This window comes from Typopeltis vanoorti, chromosome 21 (assembly GCF_054136105.1).
Source record: "Typopeltis vanoorti isolate ZY-2024b chromosome 21, IOZ_Tvanoo_1.0, whole genome shotgun sequence".
Taxonomy (NCBI): Eukaryota; Metazoa; Arthropoda; class Arachnida; order Uropygi; family Thelyphonidae; genus Typopeltis; species Typopeltis vanoorti.
The window spans coordinates 88,434,249-88,457,500 of NC_143569.1; the positions used below are offsets into that span (position 1 = coordinate 88,434,249).

A 23,252-nucleotide genomic window follows, 5' to 3' on the forward strand; every position below is an offset into this window, starting at 1 on the left:
AACATGATCTTCCTTTAGCAAACTTATGTTTTTCTTCGAAGAGGATTCTACAATTGTCAACCTTATTCTGGATCTAAGTCCTCACTAAACTCTTAAACACTCTAACCACAACTCCAGACACAAAGATTGGCCTATAATTTGTAGCTTGTCTTATCACCTCCCTTATAGAGTGGAATAATTTTGCTCTTTTTCCACTCCTTGGAAATTTGTCCAATGTAAGACCCACATTAAATGAGCACATCAATGCAGCTGTTAACTCCCTAGAATTAACAATATATTACTGCAAAACAAGTAGTAATATATCATTTGATACTGTATGATAAAATGATTGATAATTATAAAGATACAAATGCATACCACATAAGAAACATACAGTATTATTTTTGTGCAGACTGCCACATAGAAATTTAGTGCTGAAACTGAGGAAGATGAGGATGGATAACAGAAGTGTGGGTAAACAGTGGAAGTATGCCACAAAAAAAATAAATAAATGTAAGAAGAAGTGATAACAGAACTACACAGAGTTCTGTTCATCTGATTTGTTATGACACTGTACATGATTTAAATAAAGATATTCAAGTTCATTGATATCACAAAGTCTGGGGGATATTTGCTAGAGATGGTGTTCATGTCATGTTTAGGAAAATTTAAATGGCCTGGTAACATGCAACAGATATGTGGAGTGTCATTTTAATGTTTCCCATTCAAGATTTTGCACATTGAGGTGCCATGATGCATAGATTGTGTGTGTGTGTGTGTGTGTGTGTGTGTGCACGCGCACACGAGTGCACATGCACAAACACACCATCCAGTGTACTTGTTTTTGTGGAATGAATAACATGCCTTAGCGATTTACTAACTTCGTATAATAGACTGACAGCTGAGGTTGATAAAGGGAATGGCTACACGATAATACTACCGGATTTTGCAAAGGCATTTAGCAGGATACCACATGGAATTCTGTTATGCAAACTGTAACAAATGGGGATGGATATGAAACTGGTGATGTGGATAAAAGGATGGTTACTAGACAGATATCAAATAGTAGTATATGGGGGAACAGAAACCAAGAGAAGGCAGGTGACTAGCAGTTTATTAGCAATCTGACTGGCAGAAATATTCAGTTACTTGCTAACAATGCAAAGTCGGTAGGGTAATAGTTAATCAATCTGATGCAGAGAGCTTGCAGAATGATTTAAATAGGATGACAGTATGGGTCAAACATAATAGATGTCAAATTAAAGATACCAAGAAATTATATACTTGTAAGCAAACCAACTGTAAGCAAACAAAGTTTGTGTCTGAAGTATCTTTCAGGACTGGGGCAATTCGTGGCAAAGGTGGTATGACTTCACATCACTTGCCTTAGTATCCCATAAGGCAAACCACATCTCCTCGCAGACATGTATAATGCTATGCATTATGGGAAGGGTCACTACCCAGACCGGCTTTCCTGTATTATGTGCAGGGTTATTTCTCAAAAACTCGTGATCCGTCAGATCACCCAACAATGAGTGACCCAAAGGATATTTTAACTCATCCTTGTTCCGCTCAGAACAGGCTCACCCCGTCACCGAGAACTCTCAGCATTGGCTCTACCCAGTGGCAGGTCCACCCCACCACTGAACAGAGCCACTCATATCTCATCTGAGGGATAACAGCAGCAGTCGGGCCTCAGTTAAAACTTCATTGGCTACAGCATTGCCATTCATTACTCCTCAAACCCAAGGGTGACAGCAATAGCCAAGCTTCAGTTAAAACTTCCTTGGTTATAGCATTGCCATCCATTACCTTGGGAAGAAACTCTGCTTCCCCAGAATCAAGGCACCAACCAGTTTCAACATTTATTGAGGTCTCATCAGTGGGAGCCAGACCCGGAGGTCAGATACCAAGGTCGAAGTAATGCAGAAGTCATATTTTCCTATATGAGTTGCCAAAAGGTGTCACACCTTGTTATTAAAATACTCTGGATTAGAGATAGACAGATGTTGAAAGTTTTTCGCTTGGTTATATTATAAATTAAAGATACTAAGAAATTATATACCTGTTTAATCGATTATCCAAGTGTAAGCAAACAAAGTTTGTGCCTGAAGTATCTTTCAGGACTGGTACAACTCTTGGCAAAGGTGGTATTGACTTCACATCACTTGCCTTAGTATCCCATGCAAAGCACATCTCCTTGCGGACGTGTATAATGCTATAGATTATACACATCTGCAAGGAGATCTGCACTTGGATAATGGATTAAACCAAGTATATAATGTCTTGGTATCTTTAATTTATAATATAACCAAGTGAAAAACTTTCAACAACTATCTATCTCTAATCCAGAGTATTCTAATAACAAAGTGTGACACCTTTTGGCAACTCATATAGGAAAATATGACTTCTGCATTGCTTCAACCTTCAACCTTGGTATCTCCCATGATCAACAGAAGAAGTAAACTGGATATCCAGAACACACTACTCATATACAAGATGGTAATATGCCCAGTCATCACTTACGCATATCCTACATGGAGCCACACCTCAAATATAAATATTCAAAAAGCAGAGAATACAGAACAAATGCCTGAGAATGATTCTGGATGCCCCATGGTTTATCAGAAACTCCCAGATTCACCGAGAAGTCAACACTCCCTATATCGCATACCTCCTCCATGATCTAGCAGCAAAGTTCTTCACCAAGACAATCAATCATCCAAACCTACTGATCAAGCAAGCTTCAGACTACAATGAAACAGAATTCTACAAATACAAAAGACCCAAGTCAATTCTATGCTCAGCTGAACACAGTTAATCTCACTGCCCTTCCTGGGCAAGCTTAATGCTCAATAACTCTCCATTCAAAGAACTCCCTCTCAGACAAAGGGAAATATGAAAAGCATTTATGCTTCATCCATCAAGTCAGCAGCATTCTGCCTTAGTATCTCACCTCTGGGTCTGGCTCCCACTGGTGTGCTTTTGTGCATAAGTAGTTGTGGCAAAGCTGTAGCAAATGAAGTTTTAAATGAGGCTTGGCTATTGCTGTTTCCAGGTCTGGCTCTCACAGATGCACTTTGTTGGCAATGCTGTAGCTAATAAAGTCTTAACTGAGGCTCAGCTTTTTCTGTTTCCGGGTCTGGCTCTCACGAATGTGCTTTTGCGCAGAAGGAGTGGTGCTTTCCCTGAGGTATGACGGCTCTGCTTAGGGATAGAGTTTTGCCTGTCTCTGAGTGGGGCCACTGCTGAGATTATGGCTCTGCTCAGTGGTGGGGGGAGCCAATGCTGAGTTAAATTATCACTCAGGTCGCTCATTGTTGAGTGATCTGAGTGATCACACAAGTTTTTGGAGAGGTAACCCTGCACTTAAACAGGGAAAATAGTCTGGGTAGTGACCCTTCCCATAATGCATAGCATTATACATGCCCACAAGTAGATGTGCTTTGCATTATGGGATACTAAGGCAAGTGATGTGAAGTCATACCACCTTTGCCATGAGTTGCCCCAGTCCTGAAAGATACTTCAGGCGCAAACTTTGTTTGCTTACACTTGGATAATGGATTAAACCAAGTATATAATTTCTTGGTATCTTTAATTTATAATATAACCAAGTGAAAAACTTTCAACAAATAATAGATGTCAATTGAATGTGGAAAAGTGTAAAGTTATGCATTTTGGGATACAACTGGAGTACAGTTCCCCCAATGCACCACATTGGGAAACTGTATTCCAGGAAATGGATGAAGCCAGGGATTTGAGAATAGTAGTAGTAGAAAGCAAGTTGAAATTTAGAGGGCATATGGCTAAAGTAGCCAGGGTAGCTCAGAGGATCACTTGGTTGTTGTTGAAGAACACACTAACAAGTAGAGATAAGTAGTTATCATTCCTCTTTAGAAAGTGCCTTCATACGACCACATTTGGAATACTGTTCTCAGGCCTGGTCACCTGTGTTTCTTGGGGAAGAGAAAGTGGTGGAGAAAATCCAGAGGCAAGTGACAAAGATGGTCAATGGTCTGTTGTGGAATGCTCCTTATGTGGAGAGATTTGGGATTTTTGGATTGTTGACTATCAACCAAAAGTCGGTCAATAGTCAAAAATTCATATTCATATTCATAATTGATAGACAAGAAAAAAAAAGGGGGGGAATGATAGAAATATTTAAGTTACTTAAGGGATTTTATAAGGTGATGGAGGGAAAATGTTTCAGCACTTGGCTAGAGTGGGAAGAACAAGAGGTCATCTCTAGAAGTTGAATAAGAGAGTGTGGTTAGCAAGGGCATGAGGACTAAATTTTTCACTTGAAGAGTGGTGAATGAATGGAATGGGTTGCCTATGTCAGTGTGAGTGCTTTGTCTGTTAACCATTTCAAGGAGAGGTACAACAGATATTGCGTCTATTTATTATTATTATCATTACGTGACACCTCCAAGGAGTCCAAAGACTCATTGAGGGAAGACACCTACTCTAAAGCTCTCCGTCTTCACCACTTAATCCACTAAATACACCAAACTGCTACTACCATCACCCTCCACACCAATACCATCTACTGCCTATCATCACCACAGTCATTTTTTTTTGTCTGTAAATTGCATGTTTTCTGATATTTCAGATATTTCATGCACATACCTTTTGTTTGCCCATGCTTAGGCAAAATAAAGATGAAAACAAGAATTTCTTGTGCAGTATAATACAGTAATTGATTAATCTGATAATTCTCAGATCAGGCTGGCTTAGAAACATGACAATTTGATGTTTCTGGATGTTAAAAAAATATTCACACCTATTCACTTTTTGTTTGAGAAAAATCTTTATATTGAAAATAAAAAGTGCTAGTTAAAATTATTATTATTATTATTATTGCCGGCCTGGCTGGCCAAGTGATTAGCGTATCCGCTCTCCAGCCAAAAGGCTACGGGTTCGAATCCTGCCATGGGCATGGATTTTTGTGATTGTCTGTGGAAAAACTAGTGGTGTGGTCAGCAGTAGATGCCGTTGGTGTGGTTGCGGATAGTTGTAGTTGGTGGATTGAGTGGTGGAGAGAGAGGTAGAGCAGGTGCTCTCCCTTGATGAGTCTATGAACTCTTGGAGGTGTCAAATAATAATAATAATAATAAAATAAATTGCCCTAAATAAATTCAAAGAATTATTCAATACTAGGGATTCTACTCTCTCTCTCTCTCTCTCTCTCTGTTAACTTTTAAACCACCGCAGCCTGGGTTTTTGTATTTGTTCTTCAACAGCAGGTTGGTTGTCACACCTTGCCCAAATAGTCTCATTACAGTGGCAATCATGGAGCGAGGCACCCAAGATCTGTTGCAGGTATTACGTTTGGAAGACTTCGAGCTTGTTCATGTCAGATGCAAGCAGAGTCCATGTTTCTGCTCCATACAGGAAGCAGAAACATGAGGAATGTCCGGAAGAGGCGAATTTTGGTCTTGGTGGAGATGTTGGCTCTCTTCTAAAAGCACCATTTGAGTAAGGTGAAAGCTTCTGTTGCCTGATAAATCCTACTGCCTGGAATTCAATGGTGGATGCCACTTTCTTCTTCTGCACAAGTGACCCCAGATATTTGAATTTATGGACCTGCTCAATTTGGACACCATTAAGATAAACATCAGCCTGTGATCCATCTGTGGTCATAACTTTGGTCTTGTCCACATTGATTCTTAGACCATATGGCTGGGTGATATTGGCAATGTGGTAAGGGTGTTTGTAGACTGCATCTGTATTGGCAAATATGGCACTGTCATCTACAAACATCAAGTCAGTCAAGAAGTGTTTACACTGTAGTGAACTCCACATCCACCTTATAATGGTATCAATCACAATGTTGAAAAGCAGGGAAGAAACGACATCTCCCTGATGGACTCCAGTTTGAAAAGGAAGATCCTCAGATAGCTCATTTCAAATCTGCACACTGCTGGTAGGGTCACTGCATGATGTTTCAGGAGTAGGAGGATCTTCAGTGGCACATGCTCGTTTTATAATGCCTTCCACAATTTGGGCCAATGAACACAGCTGAATACAGACTTGAAATTGATAAAGACAATCGCAGTTCACTTCCCACATCTGATTCTTTCCTCTATCAGTTGGCAAATGGCAAATATTTGATCAGTGCAGGCCCAATGCAACCTGAAACCTGCTTGTTCCACACAGCTGGTCTGTTCACAGTACTTCTGTAGCCTTGCTTGTATGACCTTCATGAATAACTTGCCGATGACCGAAAGAAGGCTGATGCCACAGTAGTTCTTGCATTCCCAGTTATCATCTTTCTTCAGGTTCGGTACAATGATGGCTTTTTTCCACACTGCTGGGATGCATTCATTCCAAGCATTAGATACATGTCAGAAGGACATGGAGCCACTGTAGTAGGACATCTCCTCTAGCAATGATCACTTCGGCAGTGACTTGATCCACTCCGGGTGCCTTTCCATTCTTATTGCACATATCCATTGGTTCACCGATGAAGAATGGATTATCTAGCAGATCAATGGGTGGCAGTTCAGGTGGTGGCCCCTGGGGTAGGTTGTGGTCATAAAGCTGCTGGAAGAATTCTTTCTGCCACTGAAGGCACTCAACAGGGGGAGCTCACGAAAATGCCATCTGCCTTCTTGATGTTTTCATTTATTGATTCCTGAGAGTCTGATATAGAGTACAGCACTCATGCACGGATGCTGCTTCTTCAGCTGCAACACTATTCCAGTAGGCTTCACATTTCAAATTCATCTTCCATCTAACCACTTTTTTCAGTTGCCAGTACTGTTTGAAGTTGACATGACTGACTCATTTTCATTTATCCACCAGATCCAGGCACTCATCTGAAATCCATGGTTATGTCCAATGGCAGACAGATGGACATGGGGGCACACTCTATGATAAATGATGATAACTGCTTCTCTTCCACATCTACATCATCCGATAACTTAAGTACTTCAAATCTATCTGGATCCTTAAGACATGCCCAATTTGGGGGGGGGGGGACTTGTGCTTTGCCCGCTATAGCCACAGTTGCACTTTGGCACGAATGATGAGATAGTGGTCAGAACCACAGTCAAGTCCCCTAATTGCACAGACATCCTTGAGCAAAGGATGGCTGAATCCTCACCAGCTGGGTTGCACCCTGTAAACTTATGTTTGCAAAGGTATTGAAAGTAGCTGTTGCCTACAATCGGGTTGTTTGATGTAGCGAAGGCCAACAGGTGCAATCCATTATCAATGATCTCACCATGACCAAATCTGCCCAGTGTTCCTTCCAATCCAGTCCTGTCTGTACCAATGTGGGCATTGAAATCTCCGACCAGAATTGTCAGCTTCGTCTGCAGGATCATATCCAGTGTTTGCTAGAGATAGTTGTAGAAGTCTTCCTTCACTGTATTCGGGCTGGTCTTGGTCAGGGCACAGGTGGACAGGATATGAGTCTTAATTGTGCTGTCAATGGTGAGAATAGTCAAGTGATCTGAAACTAGTTGGAAGGCAATTACACTCCCAGAAGCCTGTCTGTCCACTATAAAGCCAATGGCAATTTCCTGTTTTTTTCACTACCAGAGCAGAACAGTGTCATCGTTCCATCGGTTTCTGGCGGCAGGATGATCAGTGTGCCAGATCCTGTGAAATGCATTTCAGATACTGCAGCAATTGAGATTTTTCATTACGACATTTCCATGGTAATGATTTTCATTTGTCCGACATGGTGTCTGGTTCTCACATTCCATGTAGCAATAAATTTCCAATTTTGATGATAGTTTAGTTCTTCGGCCAGTAGTCTACTTCTCACAAGCATCCCGGGTCACCAATGCTGGTGCATCAGCTGCCCTGGATGCGGTAGCATAAGTGAATGGTTTCGATCATGCTTCCATTTGGTTTCTTGTCTAGTTTCCCTGGTTTTCCTATTCTAGTCACTGCGACAAGGTGACCACCTTCCTCCTTTTGCAGCCAGGCTTGGGACCAGCCTTGGAGGCCTTACCTTGCACTACTTAAAAGACATGAGTACAGCCCAAGAGTCCATATATTTGCCTTTTATTTGTGCATTTGATAAAGGTTTCACTGGCCTAACAGTTGTTTCAAAATGGTTTGGTTCTCTTCAGAGACCAGGTAGAAACTTTAAGAGAGCAAAACTCTAGTTCAGTACTAAGGAAATTGAAATGTCAGAGAAATGTATTTAATTTATTAATTGTTATTATTAATAAATTATTCATTTATAGTATAACCAAGTAAAAAAACTTTCAACATCTATCTCTAATCCAGAGTATTTGAATAATAAGGTATGACACCTTTTGAATACTCCTATATGGAAATATGATTTCTGGATTACTTTCTGCATTAACCTTGGTATCACTTGGGTCCTACTGATGAGACCTCCATAAAGGTCAAAACTGGTCTGGGTAGTGATCCTTCCCATAATGAATAGCATTATACATGTCCATTGGATATGTGCATTACATTACGGGATACTAAGGCAATTGATGTAAAGTAATTAGCTTCAATATACAAGTAACTCAGTCATGAAGTGATGACTTCAAGTGCAAACTTTGTTTGCTTACACTTGGATAAAGGATGAAACCAAGAATATAATTTCTTGGCATCTTTAATTTATTGTTTTATACAGGATTTGAACCTACAGCCATTATGATAAACATGAAATGGCTTTTAATGAAACTGTGCTATTAATGAAAGCTGACAAATAACTTTCCAGAACTCTTGCATGAGAAATATTGCAAAACTTTGGATTCTAGAAATTCTTGCCAACTAACAACACATAACAGCATATCAATACATCTCCTTGATTGTCTGTCACACTGCAACATTTTCTATTTTCCTCCACTTAATCGACTAATTAACTTTTATTTCAGCTATTGTAAATAGTTATGCTCAGTGACTATTTTTAATATTCATGCTATCATTTTCGGGACTAATAATTAGTAATTACTATTCCAAAATGGTAATTATTAAATTACCAGTAAATATGTAATTAAAAAATATTTTTAAAAAAAATCTTACCAGCCAAAACCTTAATTCGAGATCGTTCGAAAAGTCGAGAGGAGCTGTTTCCACCATCATAATCATAATCTTCTATTTCCTGCTGAGCAGTAGGGTCCCATCGTACCCCAACAGCAATATCTGTCGTCATGATGGGCCAGTGTCCAATTTCCTACCTGGCCCTATAAGAAAATAATAGGGTTATAATATTCTCACATTAAAAAAGAGGCTGTTATGAAATGCTATAAAACAGTTCCAAAAGTGATTTCAAAAAAAAAAAAAAAATCATGTTTTAAGTTTTTCTAAGTGATAGTGATAATTAACTTAGAATTTTATTAAATAATTACTGAAGAAGTAATCATCAATCATTGTATTAGTCACATATTTCTCAATCTGCAATACAGAATAAACACTTCACTCTTATTCAGGAGGTTTCTGTTTGATTCTAATGCTAAAAATATTATTTTATTAAATGATTATTGAAGTAATTAGCTGTCATTATATTAATGCCATATTTCTCAATATATATACAGAATAAACACTTTGCTCTTATTCAGGAGGTTTCAGTTTGATTCTAATGCAAAAAACATTACAAAGGAGAATGAATAATGTAGAAATAGGTCAGTATAAACATTCAGGAGAGAAATGAGAACTTTCATAATGGAACTTGTCAGATTACTTAAAATAAACAGTGAGGCATAAAAATGAACAGTAAACTCAATAACTGATTAGCTTCTTTGCTTTGCCATACCGCTTCATGAGTAGCATGTCAAAGCAGGTTTGAATTGTGTTGTGATTTTTTATGAATTTATGAAATATGATAATTGAAAAAAAAATTTTTTTTGAGATGCTCTATTTTTATATGTACACATATGTATATATTGTATTTATATACTAAATAAATAAAAATTTCTTGAAATTAATTTCATTTTAATTTGCAAATTCTATTTTATGGGGAAACTGAAATATAATTTTGAATAAAGGTGCCGCTTCAAAAGAAGAGTTGCGACATGTTTATTAAGATTTATTAAGAAACATGTGATACATGTTTATTAAGATAAATAAAAATAAACAAACCCAACAAGTTTCGTATGTTGTTTGCCTTACATCTTCAGGGGTTAAAGGTAACTAAAAGTTTAAACACAAGAAATGAGAAATTACTCAAACATAGTCCTTTCTATGATGTTATGGCCGTCTGACTGTTCATTAAATTAAAAAATCTGGATGCAGACCACATGTTTATTATCGCAATACCGGATTCTTTCTTTTGAATTGCTAAACCACAGAAACCTACAAAGGTGCCTCTTACTCAAGGGATGACACTGCTCCTAGCTATCTGATGAATTTACTTGCCATTTCACAGACTGTCTTATGCAGGCTTCTCTTTTTCAAAAATATCACGATATGCGAGTCTTCCTTATCCTGCACATTTTTCCTAAAATGCAAGAAGATTACTAAAGGCAGATCTACCTTTTATAAACTCATGCTAACTCACAGAGAATCTTAAGCCTATAAACTCAATTTTGTATTCCATTCCTAACCAATCTCTCTCCAGTACCTTAACCAGATATATAGACTGATCTATAATTTGAAAATGTGTCTTAGTACAGCATTTGTACTGTAACATAATCTTGCCTTTTCTCTATTTTCTCAATTCTACTGCAAGATTCTCATTAAACAACCTGGTAAAGAGATGGACATTTCTGCATATTTCCTAAAAATAGGAAATATGTTATCGATCCACTTCTTTATTTGCATATGGCTTACTTACTATTCCATACACCTGTAATTCATTTATTTATAGCTCCTGTAATACTTCCCTCCTTTCTGGGAACTTCATAGCATCATTCATACCAGTATAAAACATATACTGACAAAGTACTCAATAAGCAATGCCACTATCTTTGCTGCAGTGATCACTTTGACACAATACCATCTACTAGTCACCCTTCCATAATCATTCTTTATCTTACTTGTCACACAGCAGAAAGAATTCCTTGCATTTCCTTAGATCTGAATAGCCAATCTCCTCTCATATTATGCTTTTCTTTACTATGCTGGTCACTTTCTACGGCATCTTATACTCCTCGCATACATAATCATTGCCTGCGATCTTATGTTTTTTCCATTTTTTTTTCCTACACTGTTCCTTTATTGTATTTAGGAATGAAGTGGATTTATCTTGTCAAAACATACCTGACACAGGCACTGTACAGCTGTATACAATGTCTGCATCAGATGTGTTTTAACAAATTCACATGCTCAATCAGTATCTTTCCTTCACAACTCGTCCTTCCATAGTATTACTGGTAGGTTGAATACAGAGCTTTCCAAAATCCCTACCTTATATTTTGTAGACATCCTTTTTTTTTTAAACCAAAACCTTTCCTGTTTGACCATTTCTCAGGTATCTCATGATCACTTTCACCAACTAGCAGGAGTTGATATCTCATTCCCAATTACATCCTCCAAGACTATATATCCCTCACAGAACTCCAACAATTCACTCTATTCACTATCTCCACTTTTCAATCCATATCTTCATAATGAAGCCCCTCCCATTCGATCAAGCTCTTTTTTAGACTTTCTCCTTTCTATTCTTCCTGAAGATCTATATCTCCCCATATCTATCACTGCCCATAAATTATCTTTAGCTGAGAATAACAACTGAGGAATTAAGACTAACACGAGCAGGAGTCTGAAAGTGGAAACTAAGAAAGTGAATGATATCATCTTTGAATTCTCAATGTTTCAAATAGATAATAAAAGGATATGCTCAATTTTTATCATTAGACTTTCCAACTTCTTAAATTCATTCATTATAAGTGGATTTATCATTATGAAACTCAATATACCACACCATTTCATCTGCTTGGTAGAGGGTGCAATGTGATTCATCACTCATAACACAGCTTTCCAAAATATTTATCAGAATACTAGAACAACAAAAGAAAAAAATACAGACAACTAGAATGAGTTTAACACTAGCAAATTATACTATTACAAAATAATAGTATAATTTGCTAGCTCATTCTAATTCTCAATCATTAAAATAACTGGGGATTCCTGGAATAGTTTGTTAATTCAAGTGATGAAGATCTCAGCAGATTTCTGAACTTTTTATGACACGTCTTAGATGGTACTGCAAAGGAGAAAGGAGAGAAAGATTTATTTTTATAGAAATATACACTGCTTGGATAGAAGTCAACAGACACCACATGTGAGAAAGAAACAGCCATGGCACCCACCTTATGAAGATGTAGGACCTCCTTTTGCAATAATGACTGCAGCAATCCTATGGGGCATACTTTCTACAAGCATACAATAGCAAATCAATGGGAATTTTGGACCATTCTTCCTGTAAGCATGTAATGAAGTCCCAGACTGTTGTGGGAAAGACGTCCCTTCACCTCACCTGATGCTTCAGTTCATCCCAAAGATGTTCAATAGGGTTGAGATCAGGACTCTGTGGAGGCCAGCCAAGTGTGGTCCACAAATCACATAGTTACAGCATCAGCCTTACAATATCGTGAATTGTCTTGCTGGAAGAAACAATTGTCAGTTCTGTAGAAATGCCACAAAGTAGGAAGCATGGCACTGTCCAGAATGCACAAATACATCTCAGAGTTCAATGTTTGTGGCATCACAAACTTTCTTTTTTGAGGTAAAACCAGGAAAAACAGGGCCATACTACATCCCACCTCCTATTTTCATAGTTGGAGTTACGCACTCTAGTAAAAGATGTTTGCATTACCTCTCGGAGTTCAATGTTCATGGAACCAAGAAGACAGAAGAACAGAGGTCTGAGGACAATCCAAAAAAATAGGACCATAACATCAACACCACCATCTTCGAATTTCATAGTTGGAGTTATGCACTCTGGCAAGATCTTCACTGGGCCCCTGCCACACTCCCAGCCCAACTGTTCAGTAGAGAGTGTAACGTGACATGTTGCCAATAACACAGCTTTCCAAACTTCCACGTCCCACTGTACACATTCTTGGCACCACTGAAGATGATGCTGCATGTTGCTTCGGGTAATGTGTGACTTGCATATGTCCTACCATAACCCATGTTGTGAGCCTTGGTTCTGAATGTTTTTGTGCAGATTTGTGTTTCAGTCAATGCCCAGAATTCCACATTCAATGTGTCGGCCGACGAATGTAGGCTTTTACATATTATTCTTCATAGCACCCTACAGTCATGTTCAGTAAATGTGGTGGATCATTCACTGCATTCAGCATTTGCAGTTAACTTCCTGCACTTCCATGTCAGTATGGTATCACTGATTGTTTACCTGGGATTGCTCATTCTGTCAACAATTTGCTGATCAGATAGGCCTGCAACATGACATCCTATCTCAACACCTCTTTCAAACTTGGTCAGTTCCCTTCTAGCAGCAGATTCATCTGGAGAGTAGTTGCACTGACCTGGGAGCATCATATTCCTCCAATTTATACAAGCAACAAACACGACTCATTACATGGCACGATACACCTTGCCCATGTGTGTGTGGGGGGGGGGGGGATCTGTTGACTCTTTTCCAAGAAGTCTATATGAATAAATTCTTAGTGCACTGTTAGCATTGAAGTTCAACTAATCAAACCACCACATAATTACAGGGCTCAGTACTGGGACCTATATTGTTTAACCTTTATATCAATGACATTGTCAGTGGATTGCAAGGGGATAGTCAGTTGTTTGTGGATGATGTGAAGCTGGGAAGGGTTATTAGTAATAGTGCAGTTGTGGTAGCACAACTGCAAGAGGATTACAATAAGCTAGAACAGAAGGGAAAATGAATGGAGGTGTCGGTTTAATGCAGCAAAATGTAAGATCTTGAGGTTTGGGACACATCGATGGATGCTGCATACTCTATTGGAGGAGTTGTACTGGAGGAAGTAGGGGAGACAAGAGATCTGGGGTTGATGATTGATAGAAACCTGAAATTCGGGGGACATATTGCAAAGGTGGTGAAGGTAATCCAGAGGATTGCAGCAATACTGAGAAGGATGCTGACCTGCAGAGATAAAAGAGTTATCATTCCATTGTATAAGACCCTGATCAGACCACACTTAGACTACTGTTCTCAGATTTGGTCCCCAGGATTTGAAGGGAATAAATTAACTGTGGAAAGGGTACAGAGGCAGATAACAAAGATGGTTTCAGGATTGTACAATGTTAGTTATGAGGATCAGATGAGGGAATGTGGACTGCAGAGTTTGGTAGATAGAAGAAGGAGAGATGATGTGATTGAGACTTTTAAACTGTTGAGAGGTGGCTATAGGGTTGACACTGGGGAGTTCTTTCACTTGGTTGAACAGCAGGAAGGAGTGATGACAAGGGGCCATCCCTGGAAGTTACGAAAGGAAGCTGTGAGCAAGAGGGTGAGGAGTGGTTTCTTTGCATGGAGGGCGGTTGAACCATGGAATACATTGCCTGATAGAGTGGTGAGAGCGAGAACGGTCAATGAGTTTAAGGAGTGGTATGATAGACCGTTTCCTAGGAGGGATCTCCTGCAAAGAGTCTTGATAGACTTTGTATTTCCTAGGAACGACCCCCCCTTTATGAGTCTTTTGACTCCATGGAGGCCTGAATAATAATAATAATAATAATAAACCAGTATAATGCAAGCAATTTCTGAAACAATTTACCAAACAGAAGCTGGGATTACCAAAGTGTTGCTGGGATGACCAAACGAGTCTTGTATAATTGCATGCATGTGGAATAGTTTGGCTTCCAAAAAATTTTGAAAGAGGTAAATATTCATTTTGATAAATTATGGAGACTACTACCATGTTAAGAATAATTACTTTAATGAGTGGAATAAGCTGATGACAGTGAATGAGTTCAAGGCAAAGTATGATAGATACTGTGAATGTCGAATAGTTTTGATGGACGTGATATTTAGGCTCTCCCTCAATGAGTCTAAGAACTCCTTGGAGTCGCCTGTAATAATAATAATAATAATTTTACGATGTTGCAACCTTCATATTTAAAGTCATTATCTAGAGTATATGAATATATATGTGATAAAACGGATTTACTCGGCTGAGGAACATATTTGAAATACATGGAAAAGATATATAGATGATATTTTCTTAATCTAAAGTTATGGACCTGATTCCTTAAAAGAGCTCCTAAACGATCAACAGTTAACACCAAAAATATAATTTACTTCAGAATTAGCAGTTGATGGCTCTCTCCCCCATTCCTAGATGTCAAACTCACTCATGTATCTGAAAAATTGAAGATCTCCAATTACAGAAACCCACTCACATGAATAGATATCCTCAAGCACAATCTCATCATCATCATCATTATTATTATTTGACACCTCCAGGGAGTCCAAAGACTCATCAAGGGAGGGCACCTGCTCTACAACTCTGTCTCCACCACTCAATCCACCAACTGACTGCAACTACACCAACGTCATCTACCACCACCACTACTATTTCCACAGATAATCACAAACATAAATGCCCACGACGGGATTCAAACCTGCAGCGCTTTGGCTGGAGAGCAGATATGCTAACCACTCTGTATCTGCCTCAAAAACTTAGTATTATCTCTACATTAGGTAAATGTGCTCACTCCCCTCCTCTGTGAAGAAGAGGATATCAAAAGAACTATAGTTTCTTCTTACAACCTTTCAGAAAAATGGTTATTCTAAACAGACAGTTAAAAAGCTACTATTTAATCCACCTCCTTGCCATACTGAAGATAGAGATTATGTAAAAGGCTATATATCTCTACCATATATTAGCTCCCTTTTTCCTAAGTTAGCTAGAGTTCTCAAGAAATTTAAAATCCAGACTTCTTTCACTCCTCTGCCTAAACTCCATTCCTTACTGAGTACATCTAAACAAAAACATAACAGCTTAAAATATCCTGGGTGTAGCTTTGGTGCAACTTCAAAATGACCTATTTTGTTCAGACTGAAAAATCCATTGAATTATGTCTGGAAGAGAATATGAGAGAACATATGAGACTGACCCTAATGATAAAAATTCTATCAGTCATCTGTAACAAATCAGAGAAGATCTTCAGATGCTAAGATCAACTCGAGATAAGAATTGTGGAATCTAAGGAAATTGTTCTTAATCCGTTACATCTGAACACTAACCTCAGTCTTTCTGATTATCACTGCACTGGTATCCAACTTTGGCATTCACTAGAGATCATGACCAAATGCACATGCCCAACAATACTGTGGTATCTGGAATGCCTTGAAATAAATGTCAGTAATAATAAAAGAACAGATACTGTTTGAATTGTAATGTATATATATATATATATATATACACCTCATCTCATCTTCCTTTCCCTCTTTTAGCTTGCAGTGTTGAGGGCTTTTTATTAATCATCGAACCTCAAACCATTCACAGGATAAGATTTTCAACCCCCCCCCCCCAGTGTATCCTATGCCCTGTAGTTGAAAACCGTTTTAAGTTAAATAGAAACCTAATTTATGAAAATATTATAACAGAAATCAAACAAATCAAGAATTAAAAAAGCTCTTGACTTATGTCAGAATCGACTTACGACGGAGCCGTTGGAACGGAACCCGTTGTAAGTCGAGGACTACCTGTATTTGCAATATTTATGTACTGTTATACAATAAAATGTCTGTAAAATATATTTTAGTTCATATATGATATACCTCATTAATTAATGCCTTAACTAAAATTATCTAAATTATTAATTTACATCTATAAAAGGAGAACAAATTTTAGTTGTTTGATAATGCTCTCTCTCTCTCTCTTTCATTCTTTGTGTGGCTGATTATATGAATATTTTTCAACACATGTTAGAAGAATAAAAGAAATTCCACAAAACATTTAAAATAAATAAATAAGCAACAATTACAATTGCAAATAGAGTACTACTACTCCAACTGCTAATTATAAAAATTAAAAGAAAAATTAAATGAGTAGTCATATTAGACCATAACACAAGGTCCACTGATCCTTTATTCAGAAATTTTGACCAGAACATTATGACAGATCATATTTCAAACAAAATAACAAAAGCAGATTAACATGAGAGAATAGCAAAAGAAGAAAAGTGAAGAAGGTTCTTATTTTGAAATACAGCATACACAGGGCTGGTGAGCAAGTACACACACACACATGGGCAGCAAGGCCATTTGTTACAGGACTCCATAGAAAAAGCAAATTAATCATGCTTAGATGACCATAACAAAGCTTAATGAAGGTCACTGCCCTTAGGGCAATGACTCCATATTACAATTCCCACAAACAATGCTATCAGAACAGGATATAAGTGCTGGTGATTACATCAGTACAATGATAATGACACTGGGTGGATCTTTTCCTTCACTATATAACAGAATGATACAGTATATGTTTAACAGAGCACATGGAGCAAAAGAATCTTTTTAATCTTATAGAACATACAAAAAAAAAAAAAATTCAAAACACATTGGAAAAACATTACATCATCTTTAATTTTAAAATAAAAAAGCATCAAAATGCTAAAATATTCTACATTTCCAAATATATCCACAGAAATTAGTAATCAGTCATTAATAATCAAGTTCAACTACACATATTCAATTATGATGATAGAAAGTTAGGAAGAACTATGTGAAAGAGAATGGATGTTATAGCCTTACAAGTGGAAGTCAATAGACTGAGTGAGTGGGCAAACAGGTAGGGCTACTAGTCCAATGTAGCAAAGTGTAAGGTTTCAAAACTCAGAAAGTGCAGATGGGATGTAGAGTATAAGACTAGTGGAGATATCTCAGAGTAGGTGAAGGAGATGAGGTATCTGGGAATGTTGGTGGATAGAGACCTGAAATTTTGCTCATACTGTGAGGAGAGCACAGCATATTATGGCAATGATGCACAGAACACTGATACAGGGGTAAAGATGTTATGATTCCACTGCATAATGCAGCACCGTCGACAGGGTGTAGCATAGAGACAGCCTGCCTCATGGCACTGCTTAATAAGGGCACTCGTTCAGCCATATTGCAGTATTGTGTTAGGTGCTGTATTACAACAACAAGATATTTTACATCAGATGTAGATGCAATAGATTTATTTGAAGAATTAAAAACTCTCTCTAAAATAATACAAGAGAAAAGTGGTCCTTACCAAATGTTATCACACACACACACATATATAACCAAAATCTTGTAGAAATTTATCCCAACGTAACCTAAGGATATTGTTAACAATTCCTGTTGGTGTAGCAAGTGCGGAAAGAAATTTTTCCAAGCTTAAACTGATTAAAAATTATTTGCGAATAGCAATGACCCAAGAAAGATTGGTTGGTCTAGCAACTGTATCGATAGAGGGGGACATAGCTTATAATTTAAATTTAGAAGAGCTTAAAACAGTTTTATTGTGCGATATATCCATATAGAGCAAACACTGAATTAATATTATTATGTGATAGTTTTGCATTAATGTTTCTCATATAATAAAAACAAAATAGCAATTTCAGATTTTTTTTATATTTTTGTCTTATAATGTGCGATATCCAGGAAAAGGAAAGTCACTAGTGGAGTGCCTCAGGGGTCTGTTTTAGGGCCATTATTACTATTTAACTTGTATATTAATGATATTGGCAAAGATTTGGATGGAGATATTTAGTTGTTTGCAGATAATGCAAAGTTGGGACGAACCATAAAGAGTAGTGAAGATGCTGTGGCCTTGCAAGAAGACTTGAATAAATTGAGTGATTGGGCAAGCAAATGGGATGCTGTGAGTTCAATGCTGCAAAATGTAAGGTTTTAAAATTTGGAAAACAAAGATGGAATGCAGAATTTCTCCTTGGTGAGAATATATTGTTGGAGTAGAGGAAATAAGAGATCTAGGGGTGATAGTGGATAAGGATCTAAAATTTAGGGGACACATCACCAAAATTGTGAAGACAACACAAAGACTTCTGGGAATGATGCAGAGGACACTGACATGTAGAAGTAGGGAGATTCTTGTTCCATTGTATAAGGCTTTGATTAGGCCACACATGAACTATTGTGCCCAGATTTGGTCATCGGGTTTTCAGAAGGATGAAGACATGTTGGAAAGGGTCCAAAGGCAATTGATTAAGGTAGTTTCTGACCTCTGGAATGTTGAGTATGAGGAAAGATTGAGAAGATGTAATTTGCAGAGTCTGGTGGAGAGAAGGAAGAGGGGAGATATGATAGAGACCTACAAGTTGGTAAAGGGTTGTTATAAGATCAATGGTGGAGAAGTTCTACAGAGAATAGTGGGAGATCAGGGGAGAACCAGAGGTCATCCCTGGAAACTGTATAAAGAGGGTGTGAGAGACAGGTTTTTTTCGTGCAGAGTTGTGAATGATTGGACTGCCTTGCCTGTGATTGTGGTGTATGCAAGGAGTTTGAGTGTGTTTAAGAAACGGTATGATGAGATATGTGTGTGTGATAAAAAGACCTCCCAGATGAGTCTTTGACTCCATGAGGTCTTGGGTAATAATAATAATAATATATCTTATAAGTGGGACATCCTATACAGTCAACGACTGGTCATAATGGAGTACCTGGTTTATGAAGTTTCGGAAGGCCATAGAATCTAGGTGTATGACCAAAGGTTTTAAGATTTTTTTTTCTTCGTCCCAATTAGAAACATTACAGATAACAGAATTAAGTTTTTTTTATCTGACTACAGGTAGGATCAGATGTGACTAGCCTATAAGTAGAATAGTCTCGAAGTAACAGAGGCATTTACCTAGCATATTCTCTTTTATCTTGAACAACAGTCTTTCCCATGTTAGTTTTAGCAATAATTAAATTGTTATTCTTCAGCATTTAAATTCAGAAAAAGAAACATTAGGAAGAGGAGGCTTAGCACTAAAAAGAATTTTTGCACATTTAAAATGAATCCTGTTAGCTGTTTTGAGAGATAATGATCGAAAGACTATCTAATTTATGAATAAAATCCATAATAAAATAAAATTCATGCCAGCCTGGTTTGCCAAGTGATTAGCGTATCTGCTCTCTAGCTAAAAGGCTGTGGGTTCAAATCCTGCCATGGACATAGCTGTTTGTGATTGTCTGTGAAAATATTAGTGGCGGTGGTGACCAATAGATGGCGTTGATGTAGATGATGGTGGTGGTTGTTGCGGTTTGCTGTAGTTGGTGGATTAAGTGGTGGAGACGGAGAGTTGTGGAGTGGGTGCTCTCCCTCACTGAGTCTTTGGACTCCTTGGAGGTATCACGTAATAATAATAAGAGATATCTTATTTGGAGAAACGGCGAAATCATGTCCTTTTGATAAAACAAAAAAATTCAACCTACTAGCCTTCAAGTAAATCCGATGTTCTTTAGGAGACATAAATTTCTTTTATTTTCCAACAGGTAGGAATAACCTGAGCCATCCTACAACGTTTTAGAAATTCTGTTAATACATTTAGCCTTCTTTACTAAAACTTTACGTATTTAGCACACTGTTTTAGAAGTAGGCTCCGTAAGGTCTAGCGATTTATTTCAATAATGGAATGCCGTGAATTGGCATAATCAAAATAAATATAAAAACAGAGGAAAACTCACGTAAAAAAATTAATTTATTATTATTGCGTGACCTCTAAGGATCCAAGGACTCATCGAGGAAGGGCACCTACTCTACGACTCTGATTTTTTTATATTTATTTTGATTGAAAGGAAAATCATTCCAATATTATTACACACAAAAAGGTTCTTCACCCAACAGTCTGCTATGATGTGATTTATAAATATTAATTTGCAAGACATGAGAGAAACAAGAACGCAAGTGAAGTAATATTAGGTTTTAAAAAAATCGTATAATCTACATGATCAAATCACTCCACGTTCAGCTACTTGCTATCACCGTCTGCCGGCGCTGTCATCACTAGGTAACCATACCGTTCACTGTTTACAAATTCCAACGGTGTGAAAAGATAGCTATTAACACGCTTAATGTTTACAAGAAAAAAAATTACAGTCTGAATAGCTTAACACTTAACCTCGTACTCAAAACACCCACACAACCAGGAAGTTGTAATAGGTCAAGAGAAAACTTCATAAAAATTGTACGGAAACTGTTATAAAATATCGGTATTGCCGCCATGGCTGCTGGGTCAAGAGACAGCGGATAGAAAGCAGTACAGCATTTTGACCACGCGTGCTTCCCTGGTGACCTAGTTTCCCACGTTCCCAGGGAAGTGACTCAGTTCAGAAACGTCAGCGGTCGCCAGCTCATTTTATTTTATTTCTCTCTTCCTCAAACCCTGTCCCCTTCCATTCTTCGCAAACACTCTTCCCTTATACAACTGTAACACATCGGGGTGGGATAGGAAAAAAAATCTGAGGCGGATGATAAGCAGAACATACGGAATGATGAGCCGATAGCACTGAAATTTCATCTTGGGCTATCATAAGTACCATAAATGATCATTTTTTTAACACGCAACCCTTGATTTCTTTCAAATAAACAACCAGGGTGGAAAGCGATATGGTCTCATCAATTGACGACTATAAAAACCAATACAAAAGAGTGTCCACCATAGTTTATCGACCTTTATGGTGGACACGAATCATTCATTATTATTATTATGTAATAACTCCAAGGAGTCCAAGATTCATCGAGGGAGGGCATTGGCGCATCCAGAGGGGGAGCCAAAGGGCTCTGCCACCCCCAAAGAAAAAGGGGGGAAAAACACTAGAAAATTTTCCAAAAATCTTTTCCTAATTAAAATTATTTTTTATTTTATTTTATGTTATGACGTATTCTATTTCTATACTACTTATGAATTAGCGATCATTGCAGATGCTAAGTCATAGGTCGTATGCAATGCGTAGTGTGTATTCTCAAATCGTCTACTCAACTCCCCCCCCCCCCAAGATTAAATCCTGAGTGCGCGTGCGCTACTGAGGGAGGGCACTCTCCACCACGACTCCACTCCGTCTACTCAACAGTGTAGAACAGAGGCGCAGCTAGGGGAGGGCGCGATCCGCCACGGGCGACACTTTGAATCTTTTTGAACTTTTGCAATTAATTCTAAAATACAGTCTCGAGAACTCAGTTCCAAATATTGTAATACTATTGCGAATTTTCCTCACAATTGCTGTAAGTGTTGCTAGTTGTGAGAGGAATGTTTCTAAATTAAAAGTGATTAAGAATTACCTACATTACTATGAAATAGACTTCGTCAATGTCATCGACGATTTTGCTAACAGAAAAGCAAGAAAAATAACATTTTAGAATGTTGAAATTAAAGTTTTACTTCAAAAATAAACATAGTGTTTTAATTTATTTCCCTATACGTCGTTTGGACTTTTTGTAGTATTTTGGTGTGTATTGAGGAGGGCGGCAAACTCAGGGATCGCCCCGGGTGGCAAAAGCTCTAACTACACCACTGGTGTAGAATTGCTTCGGCACTGAAGCAGTTACTAGTGGCAGGATATTTTACCAATTATCGAAATCCAGCTACGAATGTGACAAGCCTAAAAGCCTAACTATGCTGCTGTCCACATTGTACTTAATCCTGATCTATACGGTACGCTGTTATCCATCATTTACTGAACAAATGGTATTTCTATCTGTAATTTGGTAATCTGCCAATTTGCCTGTATTCGGGATGAAAATCCTGAGTTTCCGGGAAGAAACAACTATGTTACCTCCATATGAGATCGGCTAATTCAAATACATGAAATAGCCGAATCTCTTGATGACTTGAAGAATATGATTCTTCAAGTCATCAATAGAAATGAACTCAGATCTCTTTCAATCGAAGATTGCGTTGTCCGGTTGTTCTTCTAAATACGCTATGGAAGCGTCATAAAAATGAACTCACACTACTTATAAACTTACCGTAGATGAACTAAAACTTTCTCAAATAGTCAGGGCCGGCTCTACCGACGGTGTAAGACGACGTGCATTTGCACGGGGCGGCACGTTTTTTTGGGGCGGCAAAGTTGGCATAAACTATACGAAAAATAAGAGAGAAGGGGCGGCAAAATTCCTAAGGGCGACCGTGAAAATAGTAAAGTTTTCAAGACATTATTACAGATTAAAATGAAGTTTCATTTAAAATTTACAGGATAAACTACGTTTCCGAGAATTAATATTTATTAATCTCGAAAATAGCAGTTTCTCCTAAGTTTAAACGATAAGTACTGTACACCATTTAATGTTTAAGACAAACTGGCGTGCAGTACTCATCTAAATTAATCACATATCCGAATAGATAGCAAGTAAATCTGTACAATTCTTTGGTATAAAGAGAGACCTGTGGGAGTTCTGATATAATTTTGGTCATTCGTTTTTGGACCTTCTCTAGTG

The 23,252-nt window shown here is 37.9% G+C and overlaps 1 protein-coding gene across 7 annotated transcripts in view; it reads right to left on the bottom strand.

Annotated features, from left to right (window-relative positions):
• The window catches only part of LOC150095089 (spectrin beta chain-like), a 577,773-nt gene that overhangs the window by 446,932 nt on the left and 107,589 nt on the right, over positions 1-23,252 (bottom strand). For all 7 annotated transcript variants that reach the window (XM_090411296.1, XM_090411299.1, XM_090411298.1 and 4 more), the window contains exon 2: positions 8,980-9,140. In XM_090411296.1, the coding sequence (XP_090267422.1) occupies positions 8,980-9,109 (130 nt within the window). In that variant the 5' untranslated portion in view covers positions 9,110-9,140. The remainder of the gene's footprint in view (positions 1-8,979; positions 9,141-23,252) is intronic.